Raw genomic sequence first — 21,214 nt, forward strand, 5'->3', positions numbered from 1 at the left:
TGGAGCACTTTTCTAGAGTTCTGCATTCACATATTGAGGAAATCTGAAAATATTCAAAGAAATGTTTGACTGTTGAGCCACAGTAAATCAAGTGTAAAAAAAAAGATGAATGAGAAAATAAGAGGTGAACAGTACCTTGCAAATTAATTCTATCGTCCTTTGAATTTAGAAACTTCTGTTGAGATGAAGGCCACTAAGATGCAGCTAATTTTAAGTAACTCTACTGCTGATTGATGTAGCCTTTAAACATTTCAAATATCACACACAAGAGTCACGCAGGCAGTTAGATATCAATCCCGCTGAAGTGCCTAACGATAGGTTGAAGATCCCTTTTGTTACAGATTACATATTTTGTTTATCATTCAGTATACAGGCTGATTCACGGTGGATGGCACATTAGACGTTTCTGGTGAACCAGACAACGGATCACTTTGAAAATTTAATGGAGGGCATATTCGGACATTCTCTAGCCAACTAAAATATTTTCGACAATGCGGTGTTGCCGCTTCTATTAGAAAGCAGTAGCAACTTTGATTTTTCAAATGGAACACTCTGTATATAATATTATTTTTGGAATCTCCAACAATTGCCCGACAACTTTTCTTGATATTTCCCTATACCTATCTGTTACCGTTTTCGAAATAAAAATTAATTTCAATTTTTTTCTTCGAAAATCATGACTTCTAAAAATGCCGATATCTTTTAGTTAAGAAGTACTATGATATCGAAATTTGGTTTGGAGTTAGGTGATACTTGGACACTTCCCACACGTCAGCCTAATCTCCGTTACTTCAATACAGGGTGGTAAAAAAATACAGTTTTTTCGTTTGCTTGAAAAAGTTGCTGAAATTTGATTATTTTAAATGGAACACCCTGTATATTATTGAAAATTCGGAAAGCTGCTGAAATTTGCTTTCTTTCTATGTATATCATACCTATACCTAACTAGTCAAGTTTCGGACTTATGAACATTTATTTGTGAAAATGTCCCTTCAGAATGGTATTTCCATTCGGTATTTGGTAAGCAGGCCATGATTACTATTTGACAGTAGCGTTGTGACATTCTCCTAATAATATCGACATTTTCGTCACTTCAGAAGTTGCAAATACCTTCAAAACGATAGAACAAAACTATTCAAACGAAGTTCTTATGAATTTGTTTATTATTTTTGGACAGTGTGACAAAATTATCAGCAGAACATGTAGAAAGTTCAATGAAATGTATCCGAATCTACCGCCAATGAACCTCAAGAAATTTATACGAATTCAGAACAATTTCAATATGTTTGGATAAACTTTAAAAAAGCACCAAGAAACTTGATATTGGAAATATTGATATGAATAATTATAAAAAAAGTAAAACAATCATGTGGAATATTTCAAAATATGTTCGAATCGCTGGCCGTTCACTTCCAAGCACTTTAAAATGCGGGTGTTGACTGCTTTCGTGGTGGCAGATCTGATTTCATTGGGATCCAAATCTTCAAATGTTTGGGCAATCCTTTCTAACAATTCATCTCTCGAACGCACGGGTATTTTGTAAACTTTTTCTTTAAACATTCCCCACAAATAAAAATCTAATGGATTAAGATCGGGTGATCTCGCTGGCCAATTCCATGGTCCCAAGCGCCTCATCCACCGATCGTCAAATAGTCTATCCAGTTCTGCGCTCACTTCTCTTGTGCAATGTGCAGGAGCTCCGTCTAGTTGGTACCAACAGTTTCGATAATCTTCGAGTGGCAGATTATCCACGAAACTGTCTACAGTATTCTCCAAAATATTCAGGTAGCTTCTGGATGTTAATGACTTCTCGTATATCACGTACCTCAATTTGTTGTCCATCAACATGCAGAAGACATTAAAACTAAATTTTTCTTGAAATCATGTACAGTCTAATAGAACTGGCAATAGGGATGGAACAGATCTAGGATCGATCAGGTATCCATCAAAAGTATCAGATTCTACTAGAAAATCGGCAAGGAAATCAAATGAATCTAAGGTATCTTCAAAGAGGGTAGAAATTGAAAGGAAGCGTTTGGCGTTGGAGACTGAGGTCGCGAGGACTGAGCTAATGAGGGAAATGAAAAAGCAGGAATTCGAAAATCAAATGAGGATTCTGGATCTTCAGAAACAGTTAGCGGAAACTAGAATTGAAGAGGAAGAGTTATGCTCTACAAGAGATATCAGTTCGAAAAAATCGCTTGCAGAGAGTACAGATAAAGAAAGCATGTTCAGAGGAGTACAAGAATGGGTCGATAAGTGTGAAGTGCATTCTGTTACTTTTTCACCAGAAATAACGAAAAATCAAAACACAAATGTGTCACAGGAAAATGACATTTCTAAATTATGTCATCTTGTTGCCGATGCCATTAGAAGTGGTTCGAGGGAAAATTGTTCAATTAATCATGCAATTGCTAAGGAACTACCTTTTTTTGATGGCAAACCAGAAGACTGGCCGTTATTCATCAGCCAATTTAACAAAAAAACTGTTATGTATCAATACTCAGATGATGCTAATGTTACAGAGGTGCCTGAAAGGAGAAGCTCTTGAAGCGGTAAGGAGTTTATTATTGCACCCTAAAAATATTATTCATGTTATTGAAACATTAGAAATGCGTTTTGGTCGTCCAGAATACGTCATTGGTTCTTTGATAAACAAAACTCAGAATTTGCAATTTGTTAGAGATGGCGATTTTAATAATTTTGTTAAATTTTCATGTCACGTCAATAACCTGGTGGCTACGTTGGAGCAATTTGAGGCAAGTAATCATTTGAATAATCTGTTTCCACTGGAGCAGTTGGTAGGAAAATTACCCAATAGTCTGAAATTACAATGGGGACAGAAGATGGTGCTAAAAGGGGGTAAGGTGAATTTGAAAGATTTTGGAATCTGGGCAAATGAATTATCTTCAGCTGCATGTTATGTAAGTCAAAGAACATTCCCTATTACCACTCACCATCAGAAAAAATTTAATAATTCAAGATCGGAAAATATCTTGGTTGCTACAAATCAAGCAAAGGATGACCCTAAATGTCTTTACTGTAATAAAACTGATCATGAAATTTACAATTGTTCCATATTGAAAAATGATAGCATAGATATTCGTTGGTCAAAATTATACAAAACCAAAATTTGCTTCTGTTGTTTGAAAACTGGTCATTCAAAGAGGTTTTGTAGATCAAAACAACGCTGCGGCTTTGAAGGATGCAAATTACGCCACCATACCCTTCTGCATAAAAGTAAAGTTTCTAATGAACTTTCTCATACTGAAAAAATTGATGAAAGTGTTCAAATAGTTTGTCTCACCAACAATAATTCTAAAGTTCTTCTCAGGATAGCTCCTATCAAAATTTATGGCCCAAAAGGGTATATGAATACTTATGCTCTGTTCGATGAGGGGTCAACCATATCTTTGATAGAAAGTCAGATCGCAGAACAACTAGGATTATCAGGGGAAACCAAACCTTTATGCATGCATGCATATGATGAAGGTTCAAAATGTATCAATATGAAAATTTCTGGAGTTCATGAAGGGGCAAGAATCTTCCAAATGAGTGGTTTGAGAACAGTTACAAATTTGTCTTTACCTTCTCAAACCATCGAGATGGATAATTTCAAAGGTTATGTACATCTTCAGGGACTAAATATTCAAGATATGGTAGATGCAAATCCTACTGTTCTCATAGGTCAGGACAATATCCATTTAACAGTAGCAAGAAAAGTTTATCAGGGTTCTGAACATAGTCCAATTGCTACTAAAACTAATTTAGGATGGGTTATCCATAGTAACACTTCAGAATCTGATCAAAATATATATAGCTTCCACATTTGTTCCTGCGATAACAATGACGAACTGAATCGTCTAGATATGAGACAGGGTTGATTTGGAAAAATGACAATGTAACTTTACCAGAAAGAAGGTTGTATTGTATTGAGAAAAAAATGTTGAGGGATAAATCATATTTTGATCAGTACGGCAACAAAATCAGTGACTACTTAAAAAAGGGGTACATTCGAAAATTAGAAACTTCCAAGGCGATTGAACAAAATTCTCGCACATGGTATCTTCCACATTTTGGTGTCGTAAATCCTAATAAGCCCAATAAGTTGAGACTTGTTTTTGACGCTGCCGCTAAGAGTAATGGTACCAGCGTAAATGAAAACCTTCTGCAAGGTCCGGATTATCTGACTTTATTACCAGGTGTTCTGATGCGCTTTCGTCGATCGAAATGGAGTTTCTTAGGGGATATAACCGAGATGTTCCATAGGGTAAAAATTCGCAAGGAGGATAGATGTGCACAGCGGTTTCTTTGGCGGAATGGCGAGCAACATAGGCAAATAGATGAATACGAGTTACAGGTGATGATGTTCGGTGCTTCTTGTTCTCCATGTTCTGCACAATATGTTAAAAATTTAAATGCTAAGCAATCGAAATATCCTGAATTGATTAAAGACGTCGGGAGAAATTTCTATGTTGATGACTATCTGGATTGTTGTGATACAGAGCAAAGAATAATTGAACTCCATAAAAATGGTGGTTTCGATATTGTGAATTGGTCTTCAAATTCACCTTTGGTTAACTCAAAATACGGAAACGAACATGTCGAAAAATATTTCAATAAGTCATCGTTGGACCGCATTTTAGGAGTATGGTGGGATGTGAAATCTGATTCGTTTACATTTAAAGTCGTTTATCATATGGTTCCCAAAGAAATAACTGACGGTACGGTGATTCCTACAAAAAAGTTTTGCAGTTGGTTATGTCGATTTTTGATCCCTTAGGCTTTCTCACATTCTTGTCTATTAAGGGAAAAATCATTCTACAGGCAATCTGGCGAAGTGGCATCGGATGGGACGATAAGATTTCAAAAACAATCTTCCATAGATAGTTAGAATGGTTGAAACGGTGGGGAGTTCTTTTCACTTGTATGACATTTCGTGCAATTCACTTGGAAATCGCACACTCCCTCACTGCTGATGGTATAATAATGGCTATAAGGAGGATGATATCACGCTAGGGTCCAATCAGACGCCTTTATTCAGAGAATGGCACACATTTCAAGGGAGCGAATGAAAAACTTTTGAAATTGTACCGTGAACTTGATCACCAGGAGCTAACTCGAAGAATGACAGAGATGGAGATAGAATGGCACTTCATTCCACCTAGTACTCCACATATGGGTGGATGCTGGGAAAGGTTAATAGGCTCGGTCAAGAAAATTTTGGGGGTTACTTCAAAGATAGAATCTCCTAAGGATGAAATTTTATCAACATTGTTCGCGGAAGCTAAGTAGGCAGTAAATAGTAGACCATTAACTCATGTTTCAGCAGATCCCTCCGATCCTCAGTGTTTAACGCCAAATCATCTACTGATTAGTTCGCCCTCAGAAAATCCATTTCCAACAAAATTCGAAGAACAAAACCTAAGAAAGCAGTGGAAGAAGTCTCAAAGGCTGGCAGAGATATTTTGGTTGAGATGAGTTAAGGAATATTTACCGACTTTATCGAAGCGTGCAAAATGGATCAAGGTTGATGAACCTGTTGCGGTTGGAGATGTAGTCGTTGTTGCAGATGGCCACCTTCCGAGAAATACTTGGCCACTGGGTAGAATCACGGCAGTATTTCCAGGAAAGGATAATATTACGAGAGTAGTCGAAGTGAAAACATCTACAGGGGTCTTCAAACGTCCTGTAACCAAAATCTGTAGGGTGGATGTTGAATTTGGTGAAAATTCTTAAGAACTTTCACGGAGGGGAGAATGTTACAGATTACATATTTTGTTCATCATTCAGTAATTTTTTTTTGTTCCATTTAGTTATCTATGAATGAGATATGTTCATACAAAAAAGTTGTAGTTGTTGATTGTCAAAAAAAGGTCAATAGACGTCAAAAAGTATAATTTGGTATTTTCTTGAAAAATAAAGTTTCTAAGGAAATGACACCTTTTGTACAATTACCCTGTGGAAATAATTCTATATCAGAGCACTCAACCAGGGGGTAAGGCATTTGGTGGAATACAAGGCATAGTTCACAGTCAACGAGTAACTAACTCATTCCTAGGTGTTTTATGAATATTTAGAGATTATTTTTTCTATTCTTCAAATCTTCTCTATTTCTTTTGAGTCTTCTGAATTTAAATAACGTATTTTTTTGTCGAAATGGTTTTCTATAGCCTTACATATCTCCATAGCATGATCTGAATCTACGAGATTGATAGCGATGCCTTTTTTTCCAAATCTACCAGTACGCCCTATATGATGCAGATATGTTTCACAGTCTGCTTTTCCTTTTAGATCCACAGGCAGGTCAAAATTGACAACAATAGTAACTTGTTCTACATCAATTCCCCTTGAGAGAACATTTGTGGTAATGAGTACTTTTTCTTTGCCTTGTCTAAACCTGTCAAGGACATTAATTCGCTGTTCAACTGTTAAATCACCAGATAGAACTGCAACAGCATGACCATCTTTCGACATTTTTTCAGATAGCCAAGATGCAGTTTTTCGAGTGTGACAAAAAATAATAGCCTGACCAACCCCCACTGTACCATAAATATTTGTAAGGGCATTGTATTTATCTTGGTGTGTTTGACACCTCACGTAGTACTGTGCTATGTTATCTAGGATTTCCTTCTCTCTTTTCAATCTAATGGTAATAGGATTTTTGACAATATGCTCTGCAAAATCCATGACCTCTTGATCATAGGTTGCAGAAAAAAACATCATTTGACAAGAAGGACTCAAATTTTTGTGTATTTTCATGCACTGGTCTTGATGATCCTGGGTGGCAATCATCACGTCGGCCTCATCCAATACAAAAACATCAATTTTCTTCAAATCGAAAACTCTGAACTTGAACGCCCAATCCAGAACTTTACCAGGCATACCAATTATGATATGCTCCGTCAATTTTGTATTTCTAGGCACTTCCTCCCCTCGAACTGCGAATTTCATTTCAATTTCGGGGCAAAATTTTGCCAAATGAGCAGCAACCTCTCCCGTTTGAATTGCTAACTCATATGTTGGAGAAAGGTACAGTACCTGGGGATGCTTTTTATTAATATCAACTCGGCTAAGCATGGCAAGGACAAATGCTGCTGTTTTGCCTGTGCCTGACTGAGACTGTGCTATCAAATTTTGTGGGGGGTCAGCAAGGAGAGTTGGTAGAGCAGTCTCTTGAATTTTCGAAGGGGCGTTGAATCCCATTTCATACACTCCTTTAAGGAGATTGGGATTCAAATTGAGAGCCTCAAATGACTTCACTGAGTATAGCGGAGATTTTGGATCTTTTCTTTGTACTTCGATATCATTTTTGCTCTCTATCAATCCTTTGCGAATGATTTTTGATAGGAGACTGGCCTCTGCAGGGATGAATTCTTCTGGAGCATCATCATCTTTATCTGATTTTCTTTCATTAGGTTGATCATTGCTTGAAATTTCAACTGCTTGTATCTAGCAACAAAAGATTAATGCCAATTTTGAAAAAAATAAATAGATTTTAGGTACCATTTACTAACCTGAGTGGATATTCTTTGTGCATCAGAGACATATTTGGCCCAATCTACTTTTCGAGACATATTGAAAAATAACTTTTAGGTTATCTTTTAAATGTACCTACACTTTCGAATAATTTGTCAAAGAGAATATTTTCAAATATAAAGATATTTTATAAAATAAAAACGTTTACTTTTATGAACTTCTGCTTATTGTGCAAATTTATTTACAATGCACCTTTTTTCTGAAGTACGAAAAATCACTCACTAGCTAGCAGTGCGTTCCACTAAGCACTCACAACGACTACGCTCACGACCACGGTTTTTTCCGTTCCACTTGGTTCTGGGCGTCACAATCATTAATTAAAGTGGAATGGATTTTGGAGCGTTTTGAGCGTTCATTTAAATAATACACATGGCGCGTTTAAAAAAACAAAAAAAAGTTGATGGTTAACATGATATTTAAACAAAAATTATGCATATACTTTAATTTTAGAGGAGTATTTAACTAATTTATGTTCGTATATAATAAAAATGCCTTTTACGGCGGCAGTTGGAAATTTGTTGGTGCGTCGAAATAATGCTCCACAAAGTACTAGTTCGTCCAGCTCAGATGAAGAATGGAATACAATTTTACAAAAATATAATCGTGAAAAACGAAAATTTAGACAACGTATTATTGATTACGATAATGTAATTACTCGTTATTCAGATGAAGAATTTAAAAGTCATTTCAGGTAAATTATTTTTTATCACTTAATACACTATAGATTTTGAAAATTTTACTCATGGAATTCTTTATTGATCTCTTTAGACTTTTAAGATGTACATTAAATTATTTACATGAGCTGATATAAGAAGATTTAGTCCGACGTGTTCCCGGATGTCCTACAATTCCTTCCCGTCATCAATTGATGATAGCTCTTTGGAAAATGGCCACAACAGATTCTTAAAGGTTAGTTTTTTTTTAAATTAACCATTTTAGTATTATATATCATAATTCACAAGTATAAAATTAAACCCTTTTTTTATTTAACGAACGTTCAGCATCTGCAGGAGAAAGTTTGAAATCCACAACAGTATCTCGTTCGGCACAATAGAACGATATTGTTGTTGTCGCCATGTTTGCTGCTTTTAGTTTTAAAAATTGCGCTCAGTTTCTCAAAACGCTCACATCCACCCACCTCTTGAGATGGGTCGTCGTGAGCTAGGCGTGAGCATAAGTAATGACGTCATTAATGACGTTTTCGCCGCGACCACAACGATCGCGGTCGCCATGTGGAACGCCTGAATGAGTATTTTAGGCGTTGTGAACGCTTAGTGGAACGCACGGTAGGTTTGTTCTGGTTTAACGAAATTCAGGTTCTAGGACGTCAGGATCATGCGCAGTTGATATAGAGCGTTCTGGTTTATTGAGGACAATTTCGGACTGATGAATCCTCTGTTCTGGTTTCGACCGCGAAATAATCCTAAACTGTTTTGAACCGTCCCGAGTCGTTCTTGCTCTCGAGGATGAACTGTTGAGAATTCTTCCCGTTGCTCATGCGCATTCATGTGGAAATTTGTTTGGGATATTTGCTAGGATGTTTTTTCATTTATTTGATTTGAATAATTGATGATTGAGGGACATTTGAATTGACTATAAGGATACGCTACATAAAATAGACATGATCAATAGTATTTTCTCGTCTCCATCTCATCATATATACTATAGGTGGCACAGTGGTCTCCTCAAAAGCGTTCTGGTTTAACCAAAAGTCCGAGACTATTTCGGACTGTTTGAGATTTTTTATTTGTACGCATCATGTCTTGCGCAGTTTCCAAACAGTTTCGGATGTTAGAACCAGAACAAACCTACTAGCAGCGCTAGTAGTTCGGTAGGGACAAACACTGCCTTATCCTCATATGAACATATGGTAAAGTCACAGGTAGAGTACAATTAAAAAAGAATGTTTTTAACAGAAGATGTTCCTGGAGCAAAACTAAAATTTGCAACTGTAAAGGATAACAATGTTGTAACATTGAAACGTTGGCTTGCATGCCGTAATTTAAAAGTAACTGGAAAAAAAATGAATTAATAGACAGGTTAGTATACAAACTCTAATAAAGAGTAGCGGTAGATTCAAACTGTAATAAAAGAAATTTAAAATAAATATGAATTTCAAATTTATTTCCGAGTGAAATATGAATCAAATATAGATGGTAATGAAAGAAATTTAATTAAATATAATAAATGAATATAATTTAATAAACGATTGAGGTTATATCTCATTCTAATCAATGGTAATTAACTATGAAAAATTTACTATTCAATTCATGTTTAGAACATACATATGAATATTTATTTATTTTTTGGACTGTTAAACCTAACACTACTTTAATTGAAAATTCTATATTGCATATAATGGTCTCAAAATGTATAACCATCTTCCAAACTACCTGAAATGCGTAGTAATCTGTACTGAATTTCGAAAATCTACAAAGGATTTTCTTAGCGAGAGACCCTATTATAGTTTGCAAGAATTTTATGACGATACTTTTTAATCATATTAATTACTCATTTCTCTCTATACATTTTTTTAAATTATTTTTGTGTTTGTATATGTATGTATATATATATATATATATATATATATATATATATATATATATATATATATTGATTGATGCAACTAATTTTCCTTTATCTTGAGTATTTCAATATTAAATTCTACAAAAAGGATTTGAAGCTTGGATGGAGCGCTTTCGACAGTTGTTAGTACTGTCATCTTCTGGCACTCCTCAAACTGAACTGGTCATCCTGTTGTCTGTCTCTTTATACGGTCAGAGCATCTTAACTCAGGTATTTCAGGTTCTTTAGGTGAATTTGCCTGTATTTGTTCTGCATCAGGTGATCTTCTTCGTGTTAGATCTTCTCTAGGAATGTGTATGGTTTTGTTTAATATATTGAATGTGAGATCTTGTTGTGTATTGATTTGTTCGATAAGTGATTTATGACTGTTAAATTTATGGATGTTCAAGTTTTCCCAAATGTCCATGCGGTTTCCCTTGTTGATTTGTTTTATTAGAGAGAACATAAAAATGTTCATCAAATCTGAGAATAAATCACAAATTTCATCATCTCATTTTATGAAGCAAAGTTCATTACTTTTAAAATTAACATTTGTCATTGTTATGAATTAGTTCATTTGAAATAATTTAATTTTAACCCAGTAAACCACGCCCTTTATTATAAAATTATACATGAATAAAAATCTAGTAGGTGGTAGAAAAAGTGGCCTCATTTCCATAATCATCAATAAAAATCAGATTTCCTGTAGGAACTATTAATACCTTTTCACCTGAAATGATTTATTTTATAAATATATAAAGTTATGCTGCCTTCAATGTAAGGGTGGAAAAAGCCTTTTGTTACTCTGAGGTATGGACATATTCCAAAAACTGGATTATTTCAGGATGGTCGATGGTCGGATGGTTTAATTTTAAGCTCCGTTAGATAGGAATATTGTGAAATTAATTTTTATATAGCTGAAAATTGTTTTATATATATATATATATATATATATATATATATATATATATATATATATATATATATATATATATATATATATATATATATATATATTTAAATACAGGGCTATTCAAATTCGTTTCTGTACATGGGGATCCCGAAATATAAAATTGAACGTCAACGATTCAAAAAATACAGGTCCGTATTTAAAAATTCAAAGATGGGGGGTGGCCCAAGTCAGATGACACCCTGTATAGAAGATTCATGGATATATTCAAGTGCCAATAGCAAAATGTGGACAGATTTTCAATATGTCTGCAAATAAAGAAGATATAGGCAAAAAAATAATTTGGGATTTTTTGGTTTTTCTTGTATATCTCCAGAACCAAACGAGCTATATTCGATTTCTTTACATCATTGAATATGTCTCTAAAATACACAACTTTGCCACAATTTAGCCGACGACACACTATCTCTTATCGTTTATATATATATATATATATATATATATATATATATATATATATATATATATATATATATATATATATATATATATGATGAGCTGTTTTCTCGGAATTCCGCTCGTGTGTCAATCTTATCCCATATTAGTGGATGAAATATGTTGCTTAAAGTTGTGTGTATGTAGTCTAAGCCGTTGTGTGTCTGTTTCGTTTAGTTGTCTTCTGGCGTCATGGATGTTGGCTCGTAAGAGTGCAAAACTTGTTCTTTTTATGATGTTTTCTGTGGCCTGGGTCTTGAGGTGATAATTCATTTTTACGCAGTTTGAAATGATTTTTTGGTCTCTACAGCGTCGAAGGAACGTGAGTTGGCAGAGAAGCCTGGACCTCTTTGTTCGAAGTTTCTCAAATGTTCTTGTTTGTTGGAATACCTTCTCCCCGTAAAGGTTTAAAATGTTAACTAGAAGATTCTCACGGATAAAGTATGATGAGCTGTTTTCTCGGGTTTCGCTCCGTGTTCTGTATATTTTCTCCCCATAAGGATTATTTTCACAAAGTCTCTTGCAAAGTCTCATTTGCCATCTTCTGGTGATGTCTGGTTTTTTCAACTAGACTGATTAGTTCGAACTCTGTGTCTCAATTTATAGGGATGGGTATTTCCCTTTACCGCGTTTTATCGCTTCGCACAAGCAATCAGACCGCTCAACCCCAGAAGCAAAACTCGGTACATGACAATACAGGTACAATAACAGAGACAGGAGAGGCAGCTCAGGTAATAAGACCAAAACAGGTAGTCGAGCAAACACAGGTAGTGGCAGCAACGCAGGTAAAGGGAAATACATCCCTATAAATTGAGGCACAAATAAGACTTTACCGAAACGTTGTGGGAAAATAATCCTTATGGGGAGAAAATACACAGAACACGGAGCGGATATATATATATATATATATATATATATATATATATATATATATATATATATATATATATATATATATATATATGATGTGTTGTTTTTCCGGCTGTTCATCCGTTAGATAGGAATATTGTGAAATTAATTTTTATATAGCTGAAAATTGTTTTATATATATATATATATATATATATATATATATATATATATATATATATATATATATATATATAACATTTAAATACTACATAATTTAATCTTACTCTTGAAGATGATCACTTGGTGATCGAAACACGTGTCGAAGTGTTAAAAATAACGATTTGGTGTTGGGAAAGAACTACAGTAATATTAGGTTTGTTTTGGTTCTCAATTCTGTACAGTTCGCTCATGCACAGTTATTAAAATGTGTTTTGGTTCAGTTAGAATCGTTCTATTTAGTATCGTTCACAAAGTGTTTTGGTTTTCTGCGAACCGATTCGGAACTATTCCAGAACGGTAATTATTAGTTCGTACATTTGAGTAGGGACCGTTTAGAACTTCGAATTTGCTCTTGCGCACTAATAAAATTTTTCATTTGCTTTGTGGATTTTGGTAGTAACGTTTTCTTAATCTCATTTTTATCAGTATTTTAGTTGGTGTTTCATTTGGTATTTTATCTACAATAATGTGTCCGGTAAAACAAAGAAACTCGGAGAGTTCATTGCGACCTGTAAATAAGACAAAATTATATATCAACATTATTCTTATACCATAACAGATAGACGTGAAATGTATGAAGCAATAATAATATTCGTTATTATTATCACATCTTTTACAATAGGCCCTTTCATCATAAGACGAGCGTAAGGGTAGCCGTCATATTGAAATGGCGGTAATTCAAAACATTCGTCTGTTTTAATCAACAATTGCTGGGCAAGGATTATTATCTCTACAAACAAATAAATTATTGGTTGCGGTGGAGGGTCGAATGGACCCACTGACTTTGGACCTAACCTAACCTACCCATATATTCATAAGCAGGGGAAATTCTTGGATGAAGCACTCAAAAAATAAGAAAACCGCAGGCACGTTTTTCTAGCTCATTAGCTGCCATCAGTACGAAATTTTGTCTCGCAGGCAAGTATGTCCTACTTTTCACCTGTGGTGCCTATACGATTTTTTCTCACTGCCCGAAAAAAAATTCGATCCCTTCGTTGATTTAGCGTTTTTCAATCACAGATCAGAAATTTTACTGTCGTCACGTATTTCAAGATGTCATAAACAGTTTGATAAACAATTCGTCGCTAGGTTACCGAGAGGAAAAGTAAGTTATGAGCATGCGCGTTAGTATCATCTAACCGGAGAGAACAGAAAACTAGGCACTTTTGTCCCGCATACAGGAGACGCGAAAAGCGAACTTTTCATCCCAGTGGAAGTAACAGGAAATTAATCTAATTGTTGAGGTCACTATTATTCGTTGTACGGTGACGCCCGATAAAATTAAAATCATTTGTTTTCTTATTTTCATATTCTAATGAATATGGATATGAATTTTTTCGGATTTTTAGGTCATTTTCTTACAGCGCAGAACTCATTTCACCTACCTCTTTGTTATTATGAAATATAATATATATATATATATATATATATATATATATATATATATATATATATATATATATATAACATTTAAATACTACATAATTTAATCTTACTCTTGAAGATGATCACTTGGTGATCGAAACACGTGTCGAAGTGTTAAAAATAACGATTTGGTGTTGGGAAAGAACTACAGTAATATTAGGTTTGTTTTGGTTCTCAATTCTGTACAGTTCGCTCATGCACAGTTATTAAAATGTGTTTTGGTTCAGTTAGAATCGTTCTATTTAGTATCGTTCACAAAGTGTTTTGGTTTTCTGCGAACCGATTCGGAACTATTCCAGAACGGTAATTATTAGTTCATACATTTGAGTAGGGACCGTTTAGAACTTCGAATTTGCTCTTGCGCACTAATAAAATTTTTCATTTGCTTTGTGGATTTTGGTAGTAACGTTTTCTTAATCTCATTTTTATCAGTATTTTAGTTGGTGTTTCATTTGGTATTTTATCTACAATAATGTGTCCGGTAAAACAAAGAAACTCGGAGAGTTCATTGCGACCTGTAAATAAGACAAAATTATATATCAACATTATTCTTATACCATAACAGATAGACGTGAAATGTATGAAGCAATAATAATATTCGTTATTATTATCACATCTTTTACAATAGGCCCTTTCATCATAAGACGAGCGTAAGGGTAGCCGTCATATTGAAATGGCGGTAATTCAAAACATTCGTCTGTTTTAATCAACAATTGCTGGGCAAGGATTATTATCTCTACAAACAAATAAATTATTGGTAAAAACCATTGATGGTGCTTCACTTGTTAATGATTCAGTTGAGGCTTATAATTGTGAATGGTTAAAACGTCATGGGCATCCGCAAAAAGGAAAAAAGTGAGCTGATTGAGAGGTTAGGTATCAGCATTTGTTTACTATCTAAAAACATATAAAATTTATATTTACAGTTTTATTCTTATTAATAATGTCAATTTATTTGATGCAATTGAAAATATATTTCAGTTGACAAAAATATTACTTATGGAACTAATAAATAAATCAAGTCATTAATATTTTGAGGCTGTACATATGACATTATTAATTAGACAAATATGTAAATACTGAATTGAATATGTTTAGTAATTTTTATCAGAGGGAAATATTTAATACAACATAATATATATGAAATTTATAAAATTTACAGTCAAAAATACAACGTATGTTGAAGTTTCTAATAGCTTAAAGGATCAGGGTTTTGTTCAGTTGGACCACTTTCTCCAATGGAATGTAGTTAGCTACACCTAGTAACCTAAGTTAGTTACCTAAGTAACCTTGGTAACATCATCGATATATTTAAAACCTCCGTCACTCCTGCCACATTTTTTCCCCGTAATTCACATTTTGCACATGCTTTAATATGTAATTTGCTTGATGATTTGATTATTTTTTTGCGATATTCAAGGCTTTGGAAAGTGTATAAAATAGTGTATGTGTTGGTTTTGAATGATTTGTATCGTGTATCACTTTTACATACTCCATAACAACACCGTTTTGTTGTTCCTTTTCGTACAGATAACATAATTATAATGTAGTACAAAATTCTTTTCTGATTATTTTGACTTACTACTTTTTTTTTTAATTTTTTTTACAATTAGTAAACTTCATTTATATTATAATTTTTAAAACATGAATACGAAAAAGATGGCTGATGGTGACGCATGCGCACAAAAAAAATGTGATGAAAAGGCCTATTCCAAAAATTTATTCTTGGCATGTTTTTGTCAAACTCATTAGTATAAGATTACAAAGAGAGGACAATATAATTTCAATTTAATTTTGGATAATCGTAGATAACGTCTTCAAAAACATCATCACACTTTAATTATATATTTGTTTCACTTTTTCACTCTTGTCTTTAAACTTAACTCAAAAGTCCAATGATCGTTATACCAGAGTAGAGGTGAGGTACCTAACCTCCAATCTTTGTTTATACACTTGTCAGAATAATTTTTTTATATGTTTTGGTTTTTTACTTGTTGGGACCGTTCCAGAAGTGTTCTGTGACTGTAATGCTCTGCGCATTGATTCGGCGTCGATACAGGACGGTTCAATAACAGTTCGAAATACAGAACCAAAACAAACCTATTCATTACTACACCAAAGTAAAGCTTCCAAACAGTGCATCATAAGTTCGTTGAGGTGTCAAATTGAAGAAGGCAATGTTAGTTGGTGTACTCCTTGAAGGCAATTTCAAAGTTTCTCTTTTCTGTACTCTTAAGGCGAGTTCATATTAGAACGATTGCGATAATATTTTTGCGGTTTCGCAAATATACCCTGTTCATGTTGAAGCAGGCAATATCTAGGGATTTCATTGTTGAATTTCAAATTTTATTACATGAACCTGAATGATGATATACGACTCATACGAATTACAACTTTTAAAACCAGACCCCATCATATCAGAATATAGGACTAACAATTTTCTCAAGTTTTGTTTAATAGGATCGTGTACTGCTGGCAGTAACTTATCTTAACGTTATTGCCTGCAGGGGCGAGGGGTTCTTTTTTGCAAAATGAGTTCTCTTTAATGAGGGGCCAACCAAATTCAATAATTTATTGAATAATGAGAGAGTGAGCCTGAAATAGTTGAAATATTTCTCTGGATCACTAATTCTTATTTGTTTCAGCCACAAGATTGTGAAAGTGATTTTTCTTCTATTTTTAAAAATATTTCCCAGGCGAGGGGTTCTTTTTTGCAAAATGAGTTTTCTTCAATGAGGGGCCAACCAAATTCAATAATTTATTCAGTAATGAGAGAGTGAGCCTGAAATAGTTGAAATATTTCTCTGGATCACTAATTCTCATTTATTTCAGCCACAAGATTGTGATAGTGATATTTTCTTCTATTTTCGAAAATATTTCCTACTATAAAGACAAGGTTTTCTCAATGAAGCTTTTTACGGTAAATTTGATATAATTTGAACAACCTGACACATTCGTCCATTTCGGATTCAATTTCGATGTATGGGCTTAAAAAACGAGAATTAAAGCAAAATAACTACTTTATATGTTGACGTATAACATTTTGCGGAAATCGCAAAAAAGTTCAATTTTTTCAACTTTTTTACGATAAACACGACATTTTAAATCGCACTTTTTATGCGATGTTCGTTCCAACATGAATTAGCCTTTACCACCCACAGATACAGAATAGTAAAATCACAGACAGAAATACAACAATAATAGTTGCAGTTACTTGAGTATTAATTTTTAATTAATAGCTTGAAATGGTTCAGAAAGTGTTATTTGTCTGTCTAGGTACATATTATTGTTTTGTAGAGTTAATATCCGTAATGGTGATTATTATAAGAATAATTTTTTTTTCATCAAATTACATTATATTATGGTACATGAAGAAAAGGCTATTAACAGTGGTATCTAACTGGTAATTACTTTGGAAGGTTTTATTAATATTGAATATGTACAAGTAATGCCAAATTGCTGCTAATTAAATGCTTATATCCAATTTTCAGGTTATGATTTTGGTATCTGAATGTATTTGAAAACATATATGTTTTCCTTCCAGTTTTTTCAGGAAAAAAACAGCAGATATTGTTGAAATTCATTTATACTATTTTAAAAATATTCCCAATCTTGTCTACAGTTTTATATCAGCTAAATTTTTCAACTGATTCGGTAATCAGATGTTTTTCTTTAAGGAAATATTTGTCGATCACCTATTGCAGATGCTGTATTTCAGCATTTAGTAAAAGAAATGGGTACTGCAGATGAGTGGGTTGTAGATAGTGCAGGGATTGGTGGATGGCATGTAGGAAATTCTCCTGATCATAGAGCTAGAAAAATTTTAAGGAATCATAATGTAGAGTATGACGGAAAAGCTAGACAGGTAAGAACAAAACACTGTTGAATTGAATTATTGAGTGCCCTATAACAAGGTAAGCCTCTTGATTTAGTTATTGAGTTTGAGTTCAAATTATTTGATTAAATATATAGCTGGATTCTGTGTTAGCCAACAAACCATTACAAATTCAAATAAGTGATGAGGCGGGTCCAGTATGATAGCACATACCGAATCTGATCGCGTTTGGTTTTTTTGGTTTCAATCATAGTTACTGAATTTGCCTCAGTGCGATAGAACTTTCAAACGGGATGCTGCTCAATAAATGAATATTCACTCTTACCTCTGATTCAATTGAAATTGCTTTCTTCATTCTTTTGGAAGTTTCCTACATTTTTTGTATAAAGATAGAGAAATAGAAAGCCGAAACCTTTCTCTTCCAAGAATTAATCCCTTCTAAAACAATACTCCTTTCAATTTAAACAAGATTGCTATGGCAGGGATAAACTCAAATAAACGTATGAATGTCATTACTTACTGTCATCGTGATTTGAGAAGATATACCTCATTCATGATGTTATGAACAAAAAGAGTGTTTTATGTTGTAATGTTATCCAGATTAGTGCTGAAGAGGCAATAAGACAAGTGTGTTATTCCAAAACATCGATGTACGCCATTGAGGATGGCAGTACTACATGTGAGTGAGAATTTATTTTTTTGTATACTATATTGTTTAGCGTTCCCGTAAATGATATCCGATTGAATTCCATAAAATGAATAGGAAAAATTAATTTTTTCGTATAATTCAATGTTCATATAAAAGTAGTTATTTTGGAGGTACCACTAGTATGCTACCACTATGGACACAGTTTTGAAATACAAGATTTTCAAGTTTGCTTTCTCTTGTAGGTACATTTCTCTAAATTTTTGCAACTGCTATCGCTAATTACTAGTGCTCACCTCTTATGTCATACACTTCACAACTGCTTAACACTTTCACTTTGCTAGTTGGAATTGCAGCAAGGATTCCATAATTCAAGTTAGTGCATTTTCAAATTGCTATTGCTATTCATATTAGGAATTGCTTCTCATTGCAGATGTTTTCCTTCAATATCATAATTATTGAAATAATAACCAGATCTTTCGTTTCACAATTAGGAAAGTTTCAGTTTCCATATAAATTCAAGTTAATTTGATACGGCTTCATAGAAATTATTATTTCTTGATATTTGGCTCTTCGTAAACAATATTCACTTTTTACATTTAACAGCTGATCAGAGGTTATCGAACTAAGGCTATTTTAGTTTTTACATAGAATATTAATTTGTCTATCTCTACAATCAATAAATTCTGTCCCGTTCTAAATCTCAATGCTGTTATTTTGCCAAAATTGTGAAAAAAAAATACCATCTCCATCAGTTAATCACTCAGATTGGGATCACATTCACAATATAAATCTTGCTGATAATGAATTTTATAAACCATCGCCAGTTGATCTTCTACTTGGAGAAAGTTCTCCGCTGGCAGTAGCCGAATACAGTCGATTTGCTCTGGTAGTATCAAAAAAGTGTCTTTGCTATTTAGTTATAGTTTTTTTGTGATTATTTTTAGTGCAAGTCAATTTTTACCATACTTTATCTTTCGGATAAGTTGGGGTAAGTTGGTGAACCTTTTACTTTAGAGAAATAATATATTTCCTGAAGGTGGTGGAAATAACATATGAATGTCAAAAGCCTCGCAGGGAGCTTGCAAAATGTGCCAACTGCGGTGGAGATCTCCCCGCCAATTCCAGGGACCGTTCAGTCTATCGGGAAAAGGCGGAGGAGCTCGAAGCCAGACAGAGAGACCAGAAACTGCCACCCCAAAAAACAGGTTCAAGCACCAGTCCCCAAACTGGTTGCTGCGCAACCTCCTAAAGTTAACAAAGAGCCAGGATACAACAAGCCCCTGGGTCAACATCCCTTCCTTACCCATCACCGATGCAGGGTGGTGATTAAACCTATGACAGGTGCTCAACAGAACCTTATGGAGGCAACCAACTGCTTCCAGAGGCTAAGCGAGAAGGTGAACCTCGCAGAGATAATTCGTTCACATAATGTTTCTATTCAAAGTTAAGCTGCGACCGGAACATAAGCTGAAGTACGAAATTTTACCACCTTCCAGATGGACCGCCCTGATGCTGTTAAAAGCAGCGTCAAACATGTTGGCATCAAGCTTGCTGACGATACCTACATGTTTGTGGTATACAATTAGCTGTACTCCGCATGATTTGGACAATCTGTGTAATTCTGGGAATAAAGTGTTAGTTGTGAAAGACCTAACCGCCAGAAGGCGTGAGTAGAACTGCCACAATCAGCCGAACGCTAGTGGCAGGACATATTGTCATTGAATACCCCGAGGAACCGACACATTACCCTTGGAATGGTTCTTCGTCCACTATGATTGACCTTGTACTCAACAAGAACGACTACAACACAACCAACAAAACAGAACTCAACTTCTTGAAGAAATTTACTAACGTGAAGATCTTCGGGAAATTGCCAGTCAAGGGTAACTACGTATATATGTATATATATATATATATATATATATATATATATATATATATATATATATATATATATATATATATATATATATATATATACAGGGTCCTGCAACAGTGGCGCGGTGTTCCATATCTCTATATAGGAAGCAGATAGGAATCTAATTTTCTATAATATTACCTTATTGCTCGAGCTCGACAAAATAAAAATATTGGCGGTCACACAGGGTGTTCGATTTTTTCTGGGCGGATCCCAACTGTGTTTTTTTAAATGGCAACCTATATTTTTTATCGCTTTTTCGGTTTCTTCATAGAAAATAAAATAAACTTTATGTATATCTGCACTTCGAAAATATTGACGGTTTTCGAGATATCTAGCATGACAGGTTTTTTTTTCCAATATTCGTCACTCAGAATATTTGAAATTATAAAGTGGTGCCAAGTCCAGTTGAAATTTTTTTTTGGTCGAATATTCTACATTGGTAACTCTCTCAAACGATATATCTGAAATCGACCTGTGATATACAGGGTATGAAAAACCGCTTGCCAAATATTGTAAATGAAAATTTGCAAAATCTTCCTTAGATTAAATAGAACACCCTGTATATTATTGATCCATAAGAAGCGCCAACGAAACCTCTACAAATTTCATTAAGTATTCCCTATGGCTAAGTTCAATAGTTTTTCTTAAATGAGCATTTCTTTCGAAAAATGGTCATTTTTTCAAAGCGAAATCCATTTGACGACTGATAAAAATATACGAAAGATATCTTGTTTCAATTTTGTACATTAGAAGGTGTCCAAACAAATATTTTTTAACGAAATAAATGTATGTACCTATCACTTT

General features: G+C 34.0%; 3 protein-coding genes across 4 annotated transcripts in view; 2 read left to right on the forward strand and 1 right to left on the reverse strand.

The window, feature by feature from the left end:
• Nucleotides 1-2,612: 2,612 nt before the first annotated feature.
• LOC141485851 (uncharacterized) lies at nucleotides 2,613-3,884 on the forward strand. The gene has a single exon (XM_074183401.1). The coding sequence runs from the start codon at nucleotides 2,613-2,615 to the stop codon at nucleotides 3,882-3,884; it is 1,272 nt and encodes a 423-aa protein (XP_074039502.1).
• Nucleotides 3,885-5,883: 1,999 nt separating this feature from the next.
• LOC141485834 (DEAD-box helicase Dbp80-like) lies at nucleotides 5,884-7,771 on the reverse strand. The gene is made up of 2 exons (XM_074183383.1): nucleotides 7,518-7,771; nucleotides 5,884-7,452 (listed from the first exon to the last, which is right to left on the reverse strand). The coding sequence occupies exons 1-2, from the start codon at nucleotides 7,575-7,577 to the stop codon at nucleotides 6,100-6,102; spliced, it is 1,413 nt and encodes a 470-aa protein (XP_074039484.1). The 5' UTR covers nucleotides 7,578-7,771; the 3' UTR covers nucleotides 5,884-6,099.
• A 9,352-nt stretch (nucleotides 7,772-17,123) lies between these two features.
• LOC111507534 (low molecular weight phosphotyrosine protein phosphatase 1) overlaps nucleotides 17,124-21,214 on the forward strand; it is a 59,761-nt gene continuing 55,670 nt past the window's right edge. Inside the window, exons 1-2 of one of the 2 annotated variants that reach the window (XM_074183477.1) lie at nucleotides 17,124-17,281; nucleotides 17,683-17,870. In XM_074183477.1, coding sequence (XP_074039578.1) covers nucleotides 17,251-17,281; nucleotides 17,683-17,870 — 219 coding nt within the window. In that variant the 5' untranslated portion in view covers nucleotides 17,124-17,250. Of the gene's footprint in view, nucleotides 17,320-17,682; nucleotides 17,871-21,214 lie in introns of both variants that reach the window. The other variant, XM_074183478.1, reaches the window with a different exon arrangement.

The sequence above is a fragment of the Leptinotarsa decemlineata genome, unplaced genomic scaffold, assembly GCF_025532065.1.
Source record: "Leptinotarsa decemlineata unplaced genomic scaffold, Ldec_3_MD MMD2_tig00026340_RagTag_RagTag, whole genome shotgun sequence".
NCBI classification, from domain to species: Eukaryota; Metazoa; Arthropoda; class Insecta; order Coleoptera; family Chrysomelidae; genus Leptinotarsa; species Leptinotarsa decemlineata.

Coding starts and splice junctions, on each gene's coding strand:
- LOC141485851 (XM_074183401.1), top strand. CDS start 2,613: ATGCGTTTTGGTCGTCCAGAATACGTCATTGGTTCTTTGATAAACAAA.
- LOC141485834 (XM_074183383.1), bottom strand. CDS start 7,577: ATGTCTCGAAAAGTAGATTGGGCCAAATATGTCTCTGATGCACAAAGA. Junction 7,453..7,517: donor CACAAAGAATATCCACTCAG/GTTAGTAAATGG, acceptor TTTTGTTGCTAG/ATACAAGCAGTTGAAATTTC.